At 41.3% G+C, this 22726-nt stretch overlaps 1 protein-coding gene across 3 annotated transcripts; it reads right to left on the minus strand.

Annotated features, from left to right (window-relative positions):
- Positions 1 to 169: 169 nt before the first annotated feature.
- On the minus strand, positions 170 to 19876 carry SLC39A6 (solute carrier family 39 member 6). 3 transcript variants are annotated; one of them, XM_080583599.1, is made up of 10 exons: positions 19694 to 19876; positions 18379 to 19126; positions 16526 to 16706; positions 16084 to 16253; positions 14670 to 14882; positions 13265 to 13334; positions 11584 to 11961; positions 7389 to 7469; positions 5239 to 5429; positions 170 to 4487 (listed from the first exon to the last, which is right to left on the minus strand). In XM_080583599.1, the coding sequence occupies exons 2-10, from the start codon at positions 19096 to 19098 to the stop codon at positions 4335 to 4337; spliced, it is 2157 nt and encodes a 718-aa protein (XP_080439725.1). In that variant the 5' UTR covers positions 19099 to 19126; positions 19694 to 19876; the 3' UTR covers positions 170 to 4334. The 3 variants fall into 3 exon arrangements, with proteins under 3 accessions (XP_080439725.1, XP_080439726.1, XP_080439727.1); XM_080583600.1 differs by having other exon boundaries at positions 19649 to 19870; XM_080583601.1 differs by lacking the exon at positions 19694 to 19876 and having other exon boundaries at positions 18552 to 18742.
- Positions 19877 to 22726: the final 2850 nt, after the last annotated feature.

A 22726-nucleotide genomic window follows, 5' to 3' on the forward strand; every position in this document is an offset into this window, starting at 1 on the left:
GCGCGGGGTGCCCCAGCCCTGGGGGTGTTCAGGGCCAGGCTGGATGGGCCTTTGGGCAACCTGGGCTGGTGGGAGGTGTCCCTGCCCACCGCAGGGGTTAGGAACTACACCATCTTTAAGATCCCTTCCAACCCACGCTGTTCTCTATGAAAACACTGAGAAAAGAGCATTTTGTTCAGTGGTTTATTCGTTTTAGCACACAGCAATACAATAGTCTGTAACGATTATCATATGCACTAAAACTGTACTTTAAGTAAAAATACACTTCACGAAAACAGCTTTTCAGCCCCTCTGTGGCAAGCAGAGCGACCCAGCTTTTCACAGAAGTTTTAACTACACGTGACCCTACCTTCAGGCACAGCAGAAGAGCCACTCCCGCATTTTAGCCTTGAATGAATTTTAAATAAATCCAGTCCTTGTAACCCTTGAAAGACCTGTGATGTGGCTCTTGGCATGAGAGACACCCTCCCGCTCTGAGCCCCCCAGGCCTTGCACTTGATGAGCATTGCCATGGGCTGATTTTAACTCTCCCTGTGCACAGGAACTTCAGCTGACAGTTTTTATATACAAACCCAGGCAAAAATCTGAGAAGAATAAATACATTACAAAGAAAATCACTTGGAATCCATCCTTTTTTGCCTATTCTGTATACACCAGCCTAGCACAGGCACTCCAGCTGCACATAAAATTAAGATCTGTACCGTAGGTAGCACAGAGGGAGACAGACAAAAAGGTGCTGCTGTTGATCAGTCACAGCTGTCATGCACATCACCACAAGCTGCTGCAGAAACGTACATGTGTAACAGCAAAATGCTCTTAGAGGCTCAGCCCCATTCATTTGCCAAACTGTGAGAAATTTCAGTGCAACTACAGTTAAGACACAGAAGATCTGCTTCCACTACAGGCTGGCAACAGAAATCTAAGCCACTTTTGTCAGCTCACTGGCACAAACCTGCAGCAAGTTTCAGCCCTCAGTTTGCTCAACGTCCCACCGAAGACAAAAGTACCGGAGCAGTGAGCCAGTCTGAAACGCCCGTGGCCAGTTTACCTCGTTCTTCTTCCCCCGCATTCCACAGGGGGATTTACTTTTCACATTGCTACATCAGCAGCACGTTTGATATGCAGGTATTTTAATGTCAATTTATTACATTGCAAGCCAGCCAAGAACTCCTGGGAAGCAGCTCTAGAGGGGACGCGTCCAACTGCAATGAACATCAGAAAGACTTCCAGAGGAGAAAGAGCCGCCATGCTCTGAGAGCTCTGTCCCATGACTGGGACCGTAGACGGAAGGGCATTAGAGGAGAAAACACTAGTCAAGGTATGAAAAGCTTTAGTTTAGGCATGGGAAGGTACATAGGGGCATTGTTTTAGACTCATGCATTTGTTTTTCTGAAGAAGAAAGCAGCAATGTGCACATGCCAGAAACTGACCAGTTCTCCGTAAGCCAGAGCTGATGGCATTGAAGCACTAGGGGTAGTGAAGGAAAGAATACGATCAGCAGCTGGCCTTTAGGGCTCAGTTATGACAAATTCTAGAATTTAGACTGAATTAGGAGTAACAATCTTGGAAACACTGGAATAGGACTGCTATAAAGACAGGTAGCACAGAACAACAGACCAAAGAGATGCTACAAAGACATAGCAGATGGCTATTGTACCGTGGCATGACCCCTCTGCACCACGAGCTGCAGCATTCCTCCTGGCAGACTGCATATGCTGTTTCTTTAGAGGTGTGCTTCTGAGCAAAGTACAGAGGCCTAACCAGAACACAAAAGTGTAGAATAGAAAACAGTAGAAAAGAAAAACAAAACGCAGAGTGCTTGATGAAAGGAAAGGATGTACCTGTATTTTGTTAGTATTCTTCTCAGAGATGGAATGATGGAATGGAGAGTTCTAAAACACAAGTCTATTCTCTCCAAACAACTACTGACCAAACCAAAAAAAAGACACAACAAAAACAGGTTCATACAAATGAAGATTTGGGGGAACTGCTAAGACCCCACCACACCTGAGCACTCCCCTCAGGATGCCTCAGCTTGAGGACAAGCTGAAGAAGGCTGCCTTTCTCTGCCTCCTGACTCAAAAGAAAACAAGACAAATCCTGTCTCAAATGCATTGGCCAAGTACTGAATACAGGAGGATGCAAGGAGTGAAAGTTTCCTTTGAGGCTGAGGTCCCCCGATGCAGATCAGGCAGTCTAAAGAATGACAGGGAGCTCTGCTGGCTCCTGCTCCACACACACTGCTTCCCAAGAGAAAAGGTTACAAGGGAGCTGCCAGCGGATGTCTCCCAGCCTTAAGACATAATCTCTTGCAGGACAGAAGTGAGCTTTATTTGCTCCTTTTTCTTTTGCTCACAGTTTAGATGCCATATATGTTTTATTGGAGCACACTATTTTTTTCCCTTCCATAATTTTCTACTATTATGGAGAGATTGATATCATTTGACCTTTAAAGAAAGCACAAAAATGAAGTTCAAGACATTGCTTATTCTACATTAAAAAAAGGTAACAATTCACCAGAGAAAACTCAGAAAAAAATCTATTCTTATGTAAATTCTTAATATGAGCTCTGACACTGGCATTAAAACCTTAACAGATTTATGCTGATTATTTCAGCTTGCTCAGAGAACACTGATAAAACAGTATTTCATCACTGTGGAAAGAAGTTTAAATGAATTTGTCTTGTTAACCTGAGTAAAGACTTAAGGAGGAAGAAAAGATAATAGTCCACTGCCTGCACAAACTCCTGCAGGCCCCATTTCTCAACTAGTTAAAATAAAAATCTTTCGATTCCTTCCAAGCATCTATTTCTGATGTGATAAAATGAAAGCCAATGCTACTCTATGACAGAGCAACGTATGCCAGATTTTTTGGACTTGTATGATCAAATAGGTCCTCTCTGTTCAAGTTTTCTATTCAGCTGGTGATTTGAAAGAGCAGTAAAGTTGAATCAGAAAAAAGTTCTAATGTTTATGGGGCTTTTTTCCCCTCCGTTAACCTAGCTAGTTAAGATAGCCTATCTTCTTGTTCTTACATAAAAGTTGAGACACACGACAATTTAACGTTCATATTTCCTACAAATGCAGGATTCTGGTTGCTGGGGTGTGTCTTGTTCTTTTTTTGTGACAGTTGTCTCTTTCCTTCCTGGTTACTTTCAGGGTGGTTAAAAATATTAAGAGCATAAGACAGTAAGCTCAAACTACATACTTATACCTACACTGGTTATTATTCTTAATATGCTGCTTCCCTATACGTGCTATCAAAGAACTTTTGCTTTTTGGATCTTTCAGGTTTAGTTGTTGCAAAGAATGTAACTGTTGAGCAAGCACAGGTTTATTGTGTGTAATCACACAGAACTAGAGCTGAGTGGGAGAGCTGACTAGTTCATTTCCCAAAATAAATCAAGATTTGGAAAGCTGTCGCAGTAAATGACTGTTTGTCTCAGCCTGTAACACTACTCCCCTTGATATCAAACTATGTAATACAACTTCGCTGCTCCAGGCAGCATAAATGTGATAAAGCACTGCTTTAAGTCTTTTTAATGGAATTCAAGTGTATTATAGACACAGCTATGCTTTTACGACATAATAGCTGTACCGTTGTTGCTGATTTGAGTAATCAGTGAAGAGTAACACTCATCAGAAGGGATGAAGCAGGTAAAACACACTTGTTGCAAACAACTGAAACGGGATTTCACATGAAACCATTTGGAGTAGAAAGCAGCTGGAATAGGAAACAGAATCCAAAAGCAGAACCACTGCGAAAAGGATGGAGTGGGCTCATCTGCCACACCATGTAAACCAGGTGGACGCAGAAGAGACCAGTTTCTACCACTATAAGCACACGCTACACACTGCCTGCCTTTGTTTTACGCTGCTCATGGTGCTTTCTACTCACTGGTTTTGATTGTGCTAAAATAAGAACCACTGACATGTTTTATTGGTATAAAGAAATAAATGTGGTAAAAACAAATACCAAAGTAAAAAAAACACCAATGTTACACGTAATTACTTACAGTAAATAAACTCACAAAAAAAAACTAGATCCCCACCGTCACCACGGGTGATAACGCGTTCATAGGTTTGGCACTTTAACGATGATTTCCTAAGTATGCCTTCCCACAGTACCATATGCAGAACTAAATTCTGAGTGAAAAACACTTAGTTTCATTTCTACAGGAGGGAAAAAGATCTGCGTGGGGGGAAAAGTGACGCAATACATACACCAATAAAAATATCTAGCTTCTATCATGCGTACCCCTCTGTTACGGAATAGAAAAAACAGCTACCTGTTGTTTTCAACGTAATGCCAAGCTCTGTTCCCAGCAGCAAAGGTTACAGGTTTATGCTGAATACAATTTTATGTTCAAACACAGAGATAAGCAACATGATCCCAAAACCCAGCAGAATCCCAGCATTCTGTAAGAGGAAGTATCCCCAGCGGCTACATCCATGGTCACTAGCATCGTTGTGAAGCATTTCGGGCACCTAAACAAAAAAGAAAGGGTTAAACGCCTTCAAAATAAATAGTTATTTAGAACCCAGTGCTTCAGCCACAAAGCATGCAGTGGTTGGGCCTCACTCCTTGAGACTCTCCTGTTGCCTGCATTCACACTACTCCTTGAGTTAGGTGTCACTCAACGTAAATAACATTATCAGTCTACTTTCACATAAGCTAGAGACAGAGTCTGTAATGGTATAATTACTGTTTTCATGATAATTATGCTGATGTCTTAATTATACTCTGAGTAAATAGCTGGCTTATTTACCAATTGATTTAATCAAGCCACACCAAGAATTTTATTCTAAGACGATGGTTAAACTTCCGCGAGCATCCATTAAGTACTTTGTTGTACCTTTGAGGTACAGTGTGGATTTTAACATAATTCGGGCTTCATCACAAGAAGCACTAACGATTTGCTGCAAAAGCCGAAGCACATTTGGTGCTGCAGAGAGCCCCTAAGACTGCAAGTTGCGCACTACCTGCTACAGTAGCCACTGTCACAGCAATTGTTTTACTTTGTTTCTGCCTTGGTTTTTAAATCAGATGCTTAACAGCAGAAGTAATCTCTGCACCAACAGTAACCTTTAAGTAATCTTGCACCTGAACATTTAACTGAACACTCCTCTGTACCTTCAGGTACCAAAACGTATCAAGGGAGAACAGGTGAAGAATTTATGATCAAAATGCAACTGGCATTCATTTTTAAACTATGTTATGTAAAACATAGCCACTTACCATATCCACAAGAGCCACATACATGAACAAGCCAGCAGTAAGTGCAAATATCCACATGGAAACGTTGTCGGCATAATGACCGATCAGGATCCCCGTTGCCATTCCAAGATAGGCCAACATCGCTGACAGTGCATTGTAAAGCACGGCTTGCTTGACAGTCATACCAGCTTTCAGAAGTACAGCAAAATCTCCTACAGCAGGGAGAAACAAAGCAGGTGTTTACACCCTCAGGTAATTACTGCAGTATTCACGATCTCTGTTCTTTCTTACAAGATTAATAGGAAGTTTTTATGCTGTTATCTGCCTTACATTTTTCTTCACAAAATTAGAAAACAGTGGGACAAAGAGTTAAAAAGCACACATGAAGAACAACACTACTGTGGTAAGTTTACAGCCTTAAAGTTCCCTGATTTTTGGAAGCAGCAGCTTCTAGTGTAGCTCGTATTTAAACCAACACATTGCAGTCCTTGACATGTATGAACACTTCAAGTCAGTTTCTAAAACCAAGTATTCCCACTTAACTGCAGAGAACAATGGTACCAAGATGAATTCATTTATTATCCTGTAACTTTGCTTTTTACTTTAAGTCTAGCTTGCTTAAATTTAGAAAGTCATAATTAAATTCCATAAGCAATCATAATGTCTTAATTTTATTTGAAAGAATGGTAGATTACCAGATTTTTTTCATCATTCAGAGCAGAAATCTGTTTTAAGATCAGTATAATGTATTTAAACAAAGAGTAAAGTAATACAAGCTTATTATTTGGAAATGAAATTGATTCTATGTAGAAAATGTAACTTCTCTCCAGTTTAAATAAAGGCAGTTTTCAAAGCTGAGTTGAGAAATTTGTTACAACAGCTTATCCCACAAGAGGTTACAATTAAGATGAACTGGTATAATCTTATCAACGGTGCTCAGCACTAACAACAGAACAATCCAATTTCTTCCCTAGTTAACTTTAACCAGTCCAATTTGTCTTAGTATTCCTATGCCATTTCACATTCTCTGTTAAAGAAGGTATTTGCATCAAGTTTTCTGTGTTGGTTAAAAAAAGCATGATTTAAATTTCATACTTTTCTTGCTTGAAGGTAAACAGGACATTTGAATCCAAAGTGTCAGACTTGTAACACGAATTTATTTTGTATACTTGTACTGAATGTCATTAGTACATGTAGTTAATACAAGTTCCACGACTTCCACAGAATTTAGATTAAGATGAACAAGGCTCAGTTCCCCTCGTGTTGTAAAACCAGGTACATTCTCCAGAGAAAGTAATTTATTTCTGTACAACATGATTGTACCGACAGCCAAGTACATCTAATTGTTTAATAAATGGTTTGATACATACACACGCTGGCTTACAAGCTCTGTTAAATGGAATTGAACAGTCCACTTTCTAGAAGATTAAACCTTAAAAAGTGTAAGCAAACTGTTCTTTCCTCATTCTGTATACCAGATGTGACCACGGCTGCTAAGACAGACATACCAGTTACATGTTCAAAATGCTTCAACAACTGGAAAGAAAATCATTCTGAGTTCAACCAAACAGCCAAGTCCTGTTCTCAGGAGCTTCACTGCAAAAGGGCACAATACCGAACTTACAACACATGCATTCCTTTAAAAAATTACCGTCATGAATTTAAATCACTCGAGCTTCAAAGAGGCAAAGTATTTCCAGGAAAGATTTCTGAATAGTGCCAAGCTTAATTTATAGCTACTGCTTCTTTGTAAGACTTAACAGGAAAAGTAGCACATGCTATGCACAAAGGAGTCATTTCAACAGCACAAACACAATAAAATTAGGCAGAGATGTGACTAAACAAATTCTGACATGTATTCTCCTGAATCTATGTTATAAAGAATATGAACTAGGGATGAACCGCACAGAACAAGTTGTAAATAATTGCAAAAGACAATGAGCTTTAGAATTAGTAGCAGGGGTGTTTGGGGTTTTAAAAGGAAAATTAGTTCATAAATAAAACGTTCTTTTAAATACATTAAGGGTATTATTGAATAGACAGTCTGATATGGCTGAGGCTTTCTAATCAAGAAATTTTACTGTGCTGCATAATAAAATAACCTTTAATTCTCCAGAGGGCACTTATAAGTACCTAGGTAGCTGCAGCATAGCAAATTATTTGGGTCTTACCTAGTTCATGAGGTAATTCATGGCAAAATACAGCCACAGAAGTGCTTAAACCACTTGATAACCCTTCAGTAAAGGCTGCTCCTATGAAAAGAAAAAAACAAGAGGCATTACTTCACATTCAGTCATCAAGTGCAGAAGCATTGGTGCACATGCTCATATTCGGTCAGGACATACGGTTAGTCTCACTCGAATTTTGTTATGCTTCCACAAGCATTTAAAGTGTCACTGAAAGTTCTTGTTTAAGATTCAGAAAAGTCAATCCAAAGCGAGATGAAATCCTCTAATCCTCTACAGCAAACCAAGTTTCACCATCTAATTTCTGAACTAAGACCACTACTGTTCAACAACACAACTCACAAAAAAAACCCACAACATATGCAGATACCATTAGAAAGGACACTGGTTTTCAAAAGACATAAAGGGAAGATTTCATCTCAACTGCCTCTCCGAGTCAGGCACTAGAAAAAGGCACATTCAATGACACGTGATGCCACGCAGCCACATGAAGCCAGCAGTGAAAGATTAGGCAATTCTGGACAGCTTGTATGTACAGTGAACTACCCTACTTTAAATAGGGAAAAAACAAACACACAGCTCCTCAGATCAGTCTAGCAGCCACCTTTCTCCCCAAGTCTCACCAATGGGTGCTGCAGAACCACATCCAGCTTCTTGTCCAGCTGATTCCCCAAGTGTGCAGCAAACAGGGTGCAGCCACCAAGGGCCGAAAAAGGCACGAGGTCACGTTGCAGCAGCTAGCACACGGGGGTCCCAGGAGCACGGCTCAGAGGGAAAGCTATGGTGGTGAACGCAGGAGACCATCCTCTCTCTCCACCAGGGCAGCCACCACCAGTACTCCAGCAACCTCCACCCAGACAAAGCTCCTGGGGGTGGACACTGCCACCCAAGTACCTGGCCGCAGGAGGTGATCAGCGCTCTCCCCTGCAGGAGCAGTGACAACAGCTTTACCTGCCACTGTTGCACCTAGTGAAGGAGGTGCAAAAAAACATGCAGGCATCTCTGGACCTGGTTTAATGAGGAGGAGATCGAGAAGGTCTTCAGAAGAGATTCTAGAGAAGCAAAAGCCCAAGGCTCCTCAGGGTGAAGAGGAAGGTAGGACCAAAGGAGCACGGGACCAGCAAGCCAACGTGAACTTCCAGATGAGTAAAACTGGAGAGCAGCAGTGCCTTGCAACAGGAGGAACTCTCCCACCTCCATATGCAGCAGCTGATCTAAAGAACATGGTTGTGATCTTGGCAGCAGTTAGAGGAGAAATGAGTTCTGCCCAGCCCAGAACATTCACCCACCACTTCAGATGATCTGATTAGCGCCAGCACCATAAAAAGAAAGAATTTTAGTGTTAGGCAACTCCCTCACACACAAGGCAGATGACAGAGGCAGACCTGCTGATAAGGTCTATTGCCCAGGGAAGTCCACTGCGCAGAACCCACCTTGGTGGTGGTGTGGAGATCCACCAAAGCTCATCTGACCTGCCACAAACAGGTACAGGCTGCTTGAAGACAGAATGCAAACATTACCCCTCTTTTTATTTTTTTGCCTGAAAAGGTTTACATGAAAGGGTTTTCTTGGCTGTACAGAGCTCCAGTACAAAACCAAGTATGAATGCAGTTCTTTGTGCCTATTGATCGTCTCTTAATCAAGATCAGAGTAACGCCAGGAACATGAGAACTGATGGAAAATAGAGCAAAAACGGTCAGATTGTGCTCCAATGAGCACAAGGTAACTGAGCTGAGGATAGAGAAGAAAGCTGGGAAGGGAAGCAGTAAAATTAGGACTTGGAATCTACCAGCAGGTATCAGCACCATTCCAGGAAGAAATGGACAGCCCACAGCAAAGCAGCAATAATTTAGAGATTATTTAGAAAAAAAAACGAAGTACTCAGATGCACGGGATGAGATTCACCCAAGGGTGCTGATGGAAAGTCACAGCTATCCAAGTCCCCAGGGCCCTAAAAAAGGCCTCACATAATACTCCTCGTGCTGGGGAGGCTGTTCCCAGGATAAGAGAACCCACTTTGGGGTGCAGAAGGTTTGACCAGATGACCTCTAGGAAACATCCATTTTTATGGTTCTAGTTATAAAGTCCAACTCAGGGAGGTGCAGTGTGCAAGACTAAAGTTATTTTGATTTAAGACCTCAACAGGAGTATTTCACACTGCACTCCAGCACACTTTGTCATAGCAGTCCACACAGCAATTAATATGTAAGTGACGAGTTAATGCTACTCGACTAGCAAGAGCTAGTATTAGTGAACACTATCAATCTTTCCTAGGCAGTCTGTTTTCTTCCAAACATCGCTTTATAGTTTTTGAGTCAGATTTTTGAGAGAGAACAGCTGCAGTTATCTCTTAAGACAGAAGAACTCAACAGCATTAATTGGGCTTCAGATCCTGAAGAGACTAGATAAGGAAAGGAAGGCGGAAGGTAATCACCTTCTCCCATGTCTGCATCCTCAATAATCTACCAGTTCTTCTAAATTATTGCCTTTATACAATGTTTTCCCAGTCTTAGATCTTATTAGAATACAAGGGAAAATACAAGAATCCAGCTAAATCACAGAAAGTAAGTCTGAGTTGGGGACCACGAAGGCAAGCCAAACAAAATCTGACAGTGTTGCAAAGTTCCTAGGTGGCTGATATGGCTGAATACTGTCCAGATTCACTAAAGCAGGACCTTAAATATGAACAGGAATATCTGTTTTTATTTTTCACTGCTAAAAATAGCTCTTAAAACATTAATACTCAAACTGAAGACAATATTAACCTACCCGATTGATAGCATGCCCTCTCAAGAAACTGAATTAATAGTGCTATGGTATTTTAAAATATACTTAAGACATCACTTTTCCCCCCAATAAAGAAAAAAATATAGATTAGTATGGAAATAAACAGTTTTCTGCATTTTAGTTATTTAGTTGAACCTACACAGAGTTCAGATCACAGATCATTTTAAACAAGTTAGTCAGATGCAACTGTTGCATGCTTTAACAGAAATATAAGCACTGAAACCTAATTGCCGCATACTTACCACAACAGCTTTGAGGAGAAAAACTGATGGAAGTTATCAATAGCAATCTCAAGAAATAAACAAACTTAAGTGAAGGGTTATTCTTGGCTACACCTATCTTCACAGAAACATTCACGCCTTCATTTAAATATGTATAAATATTATACAAGTAGTATTGGCATTTCCAGAGCATCAGTGTTTTCCATAATATTTTCAAGCATACCCAGAACTGACGGAAAGCCACATTTCCATTAGTTTGAACAAGCCACACAGCAGGACTTCTAAAAGCTATTACTCTCACTTGTTCAATAAGCTTTTATTAACCTCTCATATTTTTCCTTTCATAACTATCAAATCACAGCTCCTTCCCAAATCTCCCTAATGCTAACAGATAATTGATTCTGCATGTAATTTGTATGCAAATCCTCCTTCTACCACATTTTCAGTACTGATCTGCTAGGAAATTTACATTCCACGCTTCTACTTTCATAAAAAAGAGATTAAATCAGACGGTCTCTTTTCACATTGTTCTTTGAATTGACTGAACCTGAACAACTGCAAATACTGCTGTGAGAAGATAGTTACTATGGGGCTTCCTCCTCAAACAAGAATGAACTTGTTTATACAAGAAAATTTACAGACTGTTACTGCTGAACTGCCCCCAGTATGCTATAACAAGCTGGAAATGAAGCCAATAGCGATAAAACCAGAGATTAGTCTTAATTACTGAAGTCAAGATGATGAAAGACTAGCAGAAGGACTAAGGATTACTGATTTCACTTCGCTTTATAACTTACTTTCACCATCTAGCTTTCCTTCTAGAAAGAAGGTGACCCCCAGATCTGACCTCAAATCCAGAAGCCCAAAACACAAACCTTCAATCTGTTCTTTTTGTCCTACTTTTATCCTAAGAGTGGGAATTAGAGCAAAAATTACAGATTTCCTAAAGAAATGCACCTGTAAGCACAAAATTTCTGCTTTACTTGTCACTGGTCTGCAGGTTGTTAAACTGGAGAATTTTATCATTCATTGAGAGCTGCTGTAAGATAAAAGTTTAGCAGTGTGGGTTTTTGAAAAACTAATTAGTTATACTCCTAACAAAAAGATAAGTGACAGCAAGACCTTGCTATAATCACACACGACAAAGCTGCAGCATTCATACTAACACTTACCAATTGCTAGGCCGTCGCTGAAGTTGTGCAGTCCGTCTCCCATGATCACCATCCAGGCCAGAGTTGCTATTCCAGCATCCTTCAGCTCCTCACGCGAGTAGCGCTGGCTGTGACTGTGTGGATGATGGTTCTGATGATGATGATGATGCAGAATGTGGTGGTAATCATGGTGGTGGTGGCTGAGATGATCCGTCTGTCCCAGAGTATCGTGTAAGTGAGAATGACATTTGTTTCTACAGCCCCTGGACACATATTCATTGTCAACCTCCTCGTGATGAGAATGAGCTATCATGACTTCTTCTTCTTCTTGCATGGCTGGCTGCTGAGAAATGAAGGGCGATGGATCTTGTGAGTCTGTCCCTAGATAGCCCTCAGACCCTGTTACAAAAACCCAGAGTATAATATTATACATTTTTAGAGTCACTCAGGAAGCAAAGATACAATAAACAAGCTGAATAAATGATACAGTAAAGAAACAACTAGCAAGTCTGAAAGTTGAGGCTGATAACCCAGCTCCTTGTACCAAGTGCCTCCACGAGCTATTTATCATTCAATCAGATTTCTGGGAAAATTCCTGTTATTCCAAAACAATAAATACATTTTATTTTGTCCCCTAACACTAAAGCAGCCCCATACAATATGGCCACAAATGCCTTCTAAAAAAAAAATTAAAAATAAAGCTTTTCATCTAAGACCCAGTGCAATTTAAGTACAAGAGCATAAGGCTCTGCATCTCAATTTCACAGCACAAAGGCTGTTAGTTGAACTGCTTCTGAAGGGAAAAGCCTGACACGCATATGCCATTTATTCATCTTAGGGCTACAGAGTAGGAATGCAAAAGAGCAGGACTACATTACAGATGATCTTGGCAAACTTCCTGTATTTCATATGGAAGTAATTGATTATACACAAGTTCTTAAGCTTGAACACCTGAAAAATATACTCAAAAATTTCAACAGACTGAAGTGTCCTCACAGAAACATTAAGAGCACAATAATGTTAGTGATTTTAACTGACAAACCCCAAACTTCTTAAGTTCTTTCCCTTCTGTTGAATGAAAAAAAATGCGTGTTTTTATCCCGCATGGCTGACAACTACCTTCTGAAAAAACTGGAAGCCTCCCTTAGCTACAAGAGCTAACAAGTATCTAGTTAGGTGTGGCTTTGCTCACAACACAGCATTGAGGACACCTGATTATTTGCAGTCCAAATACTTCAGCACCTTGGATTTTAGATTATCAACCTTAAAAATAATTAAGTACTCAAGTCTGGATTTCAGATACGCATGGTCTATTATTTAGATTTTTGTAAATGGCATCCAACAGTCTAATATAAGAAGTGTAGAAGCCATTAGGTATAGCTACATATGCAACAGGCATAGCCAGAAGAGCTTCTCAAAATTACTTCCACTGGTCAATCCAGAATTAACACATTTGTTTCTAAACTGAATCCACTACTTCCAACCTATCAATCCTTTTTAAATGGAAGTAGCAAACAAAGCTACTGCTCTACAGATCAGTGCACATTCAGGTTTGTTTCAGAGAGAATTTAAGTAGGCAGTGATCCAACCTACAGTAAGAATCAAATCTACGAGCTGCCATCAATCAGTTGTTTGGTTTTTTAAACTGTGCTGCTGTGCTTTTGCACAACAACAACTGTTCAATAATATTACTGAGACTTACGATCATCTGTATCTAACTTTTCTTCATTCGCTGAAAACTTCTTACTTTCTCCATCATCTTCATTTTTTTTCTTATTCCAAAAGAAAATACTGTAGTTATGAATATTTTACTTATTTTTCAGGATATACATGAGCAACATAATATTCACAACATTTACGCAGCCTGCACAGAAAGAGGACAACATGGAAGCCATATAAAGAATGCAGAAGAGGAACATTAGAAACCTCTAAGTACAATAAAGAGACCGAAGTTCCTCAGGCTCCAAAAGGGGGGAAAAAATGAACTTGCATAAATACCATGTACTTCTGTGAAAGGACTAAACAGAGGGGGTCATTCAGTAAGTAAAGTGCAGCAAATGCTGAACAAGAGCTACTCCACTAGTTCTCTTACAGTGTAATGTCAGTGTGATGCTTTTTCCTAATGTATTGAAAGAAAGCCAAATAAAATCATCGCTCACTAGTGTCGGCATCACAAAAAATTATGATCAGTGACTCAGTATCTAGAAAGGCACAATTAGCCTAACAGAAAATCCATTCTCCGCAGCTAAGAGATAAGGACACAGAAAATAATTGCTTTGCTTGGAACTCAAGTCATCTCTTGATGAATACACTTAATAATAGATTGGGAAAGTGATCCTGTCACTCACAGTTAATTTAGCTTACTCCAGCACCAACCACACCAACACAACCTGCTGTGACCCAATTCAAAGAGCACACAGCACCAAGTCTGCTGAACCAATGTTTACAACCCACCCAAATCAATTATTTACACCATCCACATAAAACACAGCATTGTAACACGAAGGCTGTATTGCTCTCCTCTTTGCAGAGAGAGAAGGGAAAGAAGAGGAACTTGGCAGCTGATATTTTCAAACTGAATACTATCTAACAAGGTCACCTTCTACAGCATAGTCAGATGCTTACTTGTCTAAGGAGTGACTGTCACCCTCACCCGTTTTGGGGAAGTGCCCCCTCAGCAGTAGTGCAATAACTGCAAGAGGTCATCTTACTTCAGCCAGTAGGAGATTTAAAACAACAATAAGAAAATCAGTTGCATAATCTCCTTGAGAGGTCAGAAAGAAGTCACTAATAAGCAATGCCCTTAAATAACTTAAAACAAAGGCTGTAATCAGGTGTTTGCTTATTAAAAAAAAAAATCACTACGTTAACCCTGTGCTACTTGTCTGGTTAAGGAAATAACTCAGAGGTCTTCCTGAAGATGACCACAAAAAACGTTACCGCCTAGTTTGTAAGTGTAGATGTTGCTAATATAAATTAAAGCACTAACCAAGTCAGCAACTGCTAGCAAATCCTATCAGCAGAATATACATGATACTTATGTTTTCACAGAAGCGTATTCAAAAATCCTCATGCAATATAACACAGCTTCAAAATAGTAGTTATACCTTTTTCTTCTTGTCTTTGAACTGCTTTATTAGAGTGATCAAATGCTCCACTAGAAACATGAAATACAAGCCGCCAAGTGCTGTAAGTCCCTTCCACGTAGAATCCAGGTAAGCACTCTCCTCTGTACTTTGAAAAACAAGATGTTTGAACAGAGGACCTTTGTTTTGTTCAAGGGGAGGCTTTTCGTGGTGATGGTGGTGGTTTCCATGAGACTAAGGGGAGAACCAAACAGGCAAAATCATTATATACATAACATGAACTGATAACAAGAGAAACACACAAAGCTTTCTTCACATTCTTTTCCTCAACTCTGGAGTCCAGACTTAGCGCTTGTAATGGGATAAATGCTCTGGATACAAACTCAAACAATTACAAGGACAAATTGTTGATAGGAAAACACTGAGAGCAGGACTGGTATTCCTTCCCTCACCAAAATTAATTGCATTCTGCTGAATACAAGACGCGGAAACCACATTTTAAGCAGTAATCAAAGACAGAACAACAATTATTTTCCCACCTAAAACAGCTACCTGACATCAAACACCTTTTTCTACAAAGCACTTAACAGTAATTTCCCTCTTTCAAGCAAATCTGGCATTCTTGAAAAATCTTTTGGGTATAATCCACAGATGCACATACGTTCACACACACATTTAGATTTGCAGTGACCTCACATGACAAGTTCAAGATTAACTGAAAAGGAAAAGGAAGAACCCTAAGGACAAGGCTTTGAAACCAGCACAGGATCTGTGGTTTAGTGCATCTTACCTGAATGCTGGATCCATAAATATTTTTAAGAGTTTCAAGAAATTCAGAAGTGTTTCAATCATATTCCCATCTCTTTGTCCAGATTACGTAACAGTAGCAGTTCATTTCAAAGCCTATCAAGTAATATTTTCCTAGGACTTCAGAAATGCTAGATTCTGACAAAAACATTACAATGGATAAGCAATCGACACAAGTGACTGGTAATAGAAAATACAAGATTTTCTATTCCACCTTTGTCATGGTTTTGGCTGGGGTAGTTAATCTTCTTCCTTGTATGGTGCTGTGTTTTGGCTTTAGGATTAGACATGGCACTGCAATAAGAGACTAAAAAAATATTTACCCAAAGTTCTTGGTGCAAGGAACTATGAGTGATTTGGCAGCACTCATGACTGAAAACAGGAAATAGATTGAGGGAACATGGTGTGAAGTTCTTACACAATAAAGACTGAGGAATAGTACGTACAGCTCCAGACAGGTGCTTATTAGTAGAAGCAAAATTATTTCTATCAAATAATCTACCCTACAAGGTTGAGAAATTATCCACCATGTAGGTATTAATACATATCAAAACTACCACTAATAGGTACTGGCAGCTGTCAGTGTTTCTGTTTTGAGATAATTAACAAAATGGTAATTAATACTTACATGCGGAAGGAGATGTAAGAAGGCATCTCCACTTAAAGTCCCCACAGCCAATGCCACAAGGAAACTTAGAAGAAATTTGAAAAATACACGATTCATCAGAGGTACCAATATAACACCCAATAACGAAAGAAAACTGATGACAGAGATGGATATGAAGCCACCAATCCAAGCTGGTAAACAAAAAAAAGAGAAAAAGCAATTAGAATAAACAACTACTGTGTGAGATTGTTTGCTTAACATTCCTGTTGTCAAATACTCCTGATCATCTGATTAATTAGATGCTAACAAATGGTAGGCCACAAAGATTTCTCTCTACACATGGTAAGGAGAAGTGCCAGAAGAAAATCATAAGCTTCTTTCAACTCTGAAATATGTTTCTGAAACGTATAACATAAACGAGTTTCCAATAGGCTCTTATTCCATATTAAAAAAGGGAACCTACCTATTTGCAAAGAGTAACCTTTTGGAGGAGTTTCAGTTTTTTCAGTACTTGCATGGACTATGCAGCACTTGCCATCAATCTGATTAATAAGAGCTGGACAAAGATAGCTAAATTCCGTAGCAGTCAACAGAGCCTGAGTGCCTATTCCGTGGGACTGCATCAGCTTGGATGCACTGGAGCACTGTGGAAAGACACATTTGTTAAAGGTGAAGCAGAGCCAAAATACCATATATTGAAACGACGGCACATCTCATTTTAATTGAAGTGAATATAGTAACCCTGCATGAAAACCGGTGTAACAGCAGTAATTAAAAACTGGTAATGAGCCCATTCTGGAAGAACCATACCTTCATCCCCTCTTCGGGCCCAGAGGCTGGCTAGGTAGCACTGATAGATGACGTGCAATCAGTACACGTTCTCAGCTCAAAGGTGGGTGCCAGATGCTTTGTTTTGAGGTTAGAAAAAAGCCTAACACTTTTCAGGCTGTTTTGGAGGCCGCACAAGGAAGTAGCAACGTGGTTGAAGACCTTGTCTTTACTATGGGTCATTACTATGGGAAGTCTCAGACAGAGCATATTCTACCCCACATTTCCTCCACTACATGACCTACAGTCACACGGGGTTCAGTAGCCCCCCCCCCGAGTCCCCCCATAGCACTCCTGGTCTGATTGTGCAGAAAGCAGAGTAACTCGTAACCAGCACCCACAAATCGCATGCTGCAGATACCCGCCCGGAATTATCTAGGGCGACTGCATCCATTAAGACTCCAGAGGGACACTTAGTTTTAAAAACCTTTCATGGAGAAAGGTACGATTGTGTAACAAAACTGTCTACAGCAAAATTATACGCTTTATCAGCACTCATTTTTACTATCTTAAAGTAATAGATATCATTTTGCAGCAATACTTTTTCTTATTATGATTTTACAGTTGGTCCTTAGACACAATCTTAAAAGAAAAATTTGAAGATATAAGTGGAAAAAAAGAGAATGCATGTACCTGTTAACTCCCTACAATTCTGCCCTGCCTACCTGATTATCTTATGCCTGTGAGGCAGCTCTCATAAGAATAACACTATTTTAGCCGTATTTTCTTTTCCTCTTTCACCACATTACTTGGAAAACGATACAGATTCTGACTTTACAGCAGAAAAAACAAGCTGAACCAAAAAGAAGTCAGTAAGATTTAAAAGAATTTACCATTCCATTCGCTACATTTTACTAAGAATTTAACGTTGATTTACATATATCTGAAATGAGAAGCAAATAGGTAATATAGTTAGTCTAAAATTCCATCAGCCCTCAGTTATTTCTAACTCGGGGGAGCACATTACTCATTTCCTGCCCACAAGCAGAAGAATACAAGCTCTAAAAACAAGCTCAACAACCGCCATATACTCGCATGACTGTTTGGCTGCACTTACAAAGCAAGAAATTCATTTTGGAAAAAAAGAAGTACCATTCATTTCAAAGTACCTTGAACACCTGATCCTTCCTTGCAGTTTTTACATGAAGAGTTTTTCCGTGGAGTATGCAAACTTTTTATACTTGCCTGAGTTTTGTGTTCTTCATTTTTAGTATATATTTAAAAACACGTCAATATTGTTAATATAAATATATATTGCCTTTTAAGAAAAGAAAATTATATTAACTGGATAGCATATTTTCCTGAGCGCATGACCGTAACATTCCTTCAAAGCAAAGGGTTAAGATTCGAGGAAAGCTGCTTGCATGCATTTTGCTACGTTAAACAACAAAGCTTGGACCAAGCTAAGCGTAAAGCACCCAGCAAATAAAGCCGTAACAATACCGCCAGTGGACCTGGATTCCCAGAACACAAAAGAGTCAGTCTCACCTCTTGGGTATTTTGGTTTTTAAGTTTAGAATACAGGTAACTTCCTCTTTCTGATTCCTTCGGAGAAGCAAGAGATTCATTTGCTTTGCTGTTAGCAAGCCAACTGGTATTGCTGCCATCTGTGATGTTAATGGCGTTAGAGCTAGTCAGACCTAACCGAGCAACCGACTTGCCTTCTCCAGGATCCAGACTCTGCAGCTCAGGATTGCCATCTGTGGGGGTAGTGTTGATAGACACCACTATTTCATTAACAGTGTTCTTGCTGCGTACCAAGTTCTGCTGATGATCTACGTTCTCCGCTTTATGAGGTTCTTTCGAATGAGTGTTCCGGGGGTCTTTGCCAGCATCAGATTCGTGGTTTGGACAAACAGTCTTCTCCGCGTTTTTACTCAGTGAAACGTGGTTATGATGAAGATGATGATCATGGTCGTGACTATGGTCTATTTTAACCCTTTTCATCTTATCTATACCTATGTTCTGGAGCAGTTTTCTAAATCCTTCAATCGTCAGAGAGTTATTTTCCCCATAACGACGAAAAAGTTCTTGAAGGTGGAGTTTCTGTATTAGTCCTGCCAAGTCAACGTTAACGCTGGCTGCCTTTTCCGGAAAAGTTCTCTCCAATGTCTGCACAACTGTGCCCGTCTCCACTCCATGATGATAACTTTCACACAATAGTATGGAAAACAACACAAGGAATGTGACCGATACTGTGCTCTCCATTCCAGTTTCCTATTAGGAGTTAAAGACTCTGGGAAAATGAAAGAAAAAAGAGAAGTTTTACTATTTTCATGCAGTGCAAACAGTGATCATGTCTTCCTCTGCAATGTATTTCCACAGTTAGCTGAAATGCCCTGCTCAAGCTATCTACACAGTATGAGAAAAGCCAATTACATTTCTTACACACACAGCATTTTTCCCAGATGTGCAGCCTCAGGCAACACAGGATGAAGCTGCATACCACAGCAAAGTCACTGGCCTGAAGCTCTCGCCCAGGCGTAGCCTTACCTTTGTTTTGCTTGGCCTGACTCAGTTTTCTAACGCAAGATAAAATGATGATAGCATCCTCACAACTGCACCACTTGAGTTCTACGTTAGGCTCTTCTCGTGCTTGAAATAAGCCTTATAATTTCAGTCTTCAACCATGTATCACCAAGGACTAACTGTTATAAATTCAGCGGGGCCCCCTAAACCCTCCATAAGGAACACACACACACACACACAGGCGGCACAGACCCAGACCCAGCCACGCCACGCCACGCCTCGGCCCCACCTCAGCGCCCCGGTCGCCCCCGCCGCAAGGCGAGCACGCGCCTACCCGGCAGCCCGGCCGCCGCCGGAGGAAGAGGAGGAGAAGAAGGCTGCTGCGGCCGCCGTTAGGGCCGTTAAAACCGTTGGAACCGTTCCGACCGCTGCATCCGTTACGGCCGTTGCTCCGCCGCCGAGCCCGGCCGCCTGCCTCCCCTCAGCGCACGCACGCGCTCCAAGCGCTCCCCCCCCCCTCCCTTCCGGTGCGCGGCGGCCAATGGGGAAGCGCGGCGGGGCGGAAGGTGCCGCGCGAGAAAAGTCGCGGCCCCTCAGCGGCGTGGCCCTGCGGCGGGATTTCGCGCAGCGGCGGGGCCGCGGGCGGTGCTGCGAGGGCGCGGCTTGGGCGGGGGGCGAGGGGTGGTGGAGGGCCTGATGCACGGGAGAGCTGAGAGAAAGCAGGGAAGGGCAGAGAGGGCCAAGGAAGGGCTTAGAGCTTGCTGAAAACTAAATAAATATAGTGGTTTTTTTAACTTTGTGGTGGTGTTCGTCCTTTCACAGACCCCAGCCCTGTGCGTTTCTACATCCCCAGCACAGGCTCCGTTATATTACCTATTCCTCCTTTCACAGCTCCCAACATTTTGCCTGCTGCCGCCATGTTACTTAATGCTTCCGCCACCCCACGCTGCTCATGCACCCTCGCTGGTTCTGGAATTGGGCCTCTCGCCTGTGACCCATGCTAAGGTCTTAAGGCTCACTGGAGCATGAAGGCACCTGCCCTAGAATATGGCTTTCCCCATGGCTCCTTGTTGGCTGCCAGCGGCTTGAACCTAATGTACACTCTGTGCTCAACCCTTGGTCTCCTGTTGCCTGCTGCTACAGGCAGAGCCACCTTGCTTGCCAGGAGATCACAGAATCATCTAGGTTGGAGGAGACATCTAAGATCACCTAGTCCAACCTCTGACCTAGCACTAACAAGTCCTCTACTAAACCATATCACTAAGCTCTACATCTAAACGTCTCTTAAAGACCTCCAGGGATGGTGACTCAACCACTTCCCTGGGCGGCCTATTCCAATGCCTAACAACCCTTTTGGTAAATAAGTGTTTCCTAATACCCAACCTAAACCTCCCCTGGCACAACTTTAGCCCATTTCCCTTTGTCCTGTCACTAGGCACATGGGAGAATAGACCAACCCCCACCTCGCTACAGCCTCCTTCAAGGTACCTGTAGAGAGATGATGCAGAGGTCATGGGGCTTCTTTGTACACAGCACTACCAAGTCTCCAGCTGAATTAAACCTGTTTGTTCAGGGAGTTGGATGACTGGAGGATAGGACAGAGATAGGGGGTTGAACAGTTCTGGAAACAGAGAGCAACAGATAGCCGCTTACGGATTTATTCCACGTACTAGCTTTTGAAATATTGAGAAAATGCTGTGTCCCTCAACCTTATTCATTTCTTTTCCCCTAGAGGGTGAGCATGAGGATGTAAAATGCAGGAGGGCTGTGCTTAAATGCTAATTCATTTTGCATGAATACTGTTGACCAGATGCCTTTATTATGTTTCAGTAACACAACATTTATGCCTAAGCTGCTAATGTTAAGCATTTGATTGTTATATATATATAGATATATAGATATATATTTAATTTTATTACTTCCAAATACAGATGGCAAATGGCAGAGTCTGTTTTTCTAGCCTCTTGAATGTATCTGCTGTCTCCTGCTGTTTCATTGTGTCAAATCTGCCCTCTCCTCTCACATCTTGTCAAGGTCATTTACAGATTTAAGTGTCAGAGCTTAGGTTACAGAGAACTGATCTTCAATGCTAAAATGCTATCTTTTTCTTTTTTATTATTCCTTTCATTTGAGTAGTGAATACACATCGGCTAGGCCAAAAATAAATAAATAAATAAATAAATAAGCTAGTAAATACAATCCTTTTAAAAAACTTATTTGCAGTAAAACTTGAGGTCAGACCTGTTTTACCATACCTGAACTAATCTAAGTAAGTTTGCCTCATGATAAAATTAAAGCGCTTCGGTTGTCTTTGCTCTGCTACCCAGTGCCTTGCTCTGAATACCTGCTCAGCCGTGAGGTCCGGACCACACATAGCTCTATAAATCAGAGCTGTGACCACATAAAATAGGGGTCCTCGTGTCCCTAGTGGATAGTTCAGTGACCATACAAAGCATGGGCAAACAGGCAGCGTTATGTAGAGAGCAGAGAGCAAGGCAGGAGGCGGCTCGGCTGCTGTCTGGATCCATCTTGTGACTGTGCCTTAACCGCAGCCTGCAGCTCCAGGCCTCTTTCAAGGACAGTGTAATAATGGCACTTACAGGGCCCATCCTCACTGCGATTTTTGTTTGTTGCTCTGTTCAATAAGGCTTTCAGGAGGTGGTGGCCTTTTCAGCTTGGAAAAGAGGTGAATGAGGAGGGATCTGATGGATGTGTACAGTGATTGCTGTGGAGCACGTGAAAGGAGCAATGATTTGCTCTTGCAAGCACTAGGGCTGCTAACTGACAGTACAGCAGGCTTAAAGCAAACTTACCTTCCATGAATAATTATGTCCTTTATAATTAAGCTGTAGTAGTCATGGACCTAAGATGCTGTTCTGGACAAAGTCGGGACAGTCATTAACTGCCTATAATTGAGATAGAGTATGGTGGTTTTATACAACAGGCCTTGAATTGCACAAACCACACCGGCCATATTAGGCCTTGGGACTTGTCAGGCCTCACCTGGTCTTTAGTCTCTTAAGTTAGGTTTAATGTCACACAGTTGGGAGTTTCAGAAGTCAATATGAGCAAAAATGTTAATCGACTCACAGACAGTGTAACGAACTAATTAGTTGTAGTGAGAGGTACTAACAGTGTGTGTTAAGTGGGGGCAGGAATGTGTGAGATGGATCCAAGGAAATGCTAATGGAGAAAGTGTTCCATGGACCTGTAGTGAATTAGGGGACCTAAGTCCTCAGCCAGCTGCACTGCCCCCCCCAGGTTTTGTTCCCAGCCAGTCTAGCAAATATTGCAACTGGTTTCCCAGCCAGTCTGAATTTAGAGTAGATAGGTTTATGACATAATATCGCCTGCTGCACTGTTGGCA

This window comes from Anser brachyrhynchus (assembly GCF_964034855.1).
Source record: "Anser brachyrhynchus genome assembly, chromosome: 2".
Taxonomy (NCBI): Eukaryota; Metazoa; Chordata; class Aves; order Anseriformes; family Anatidae; genus Anser; species Anser brachyrhynchus.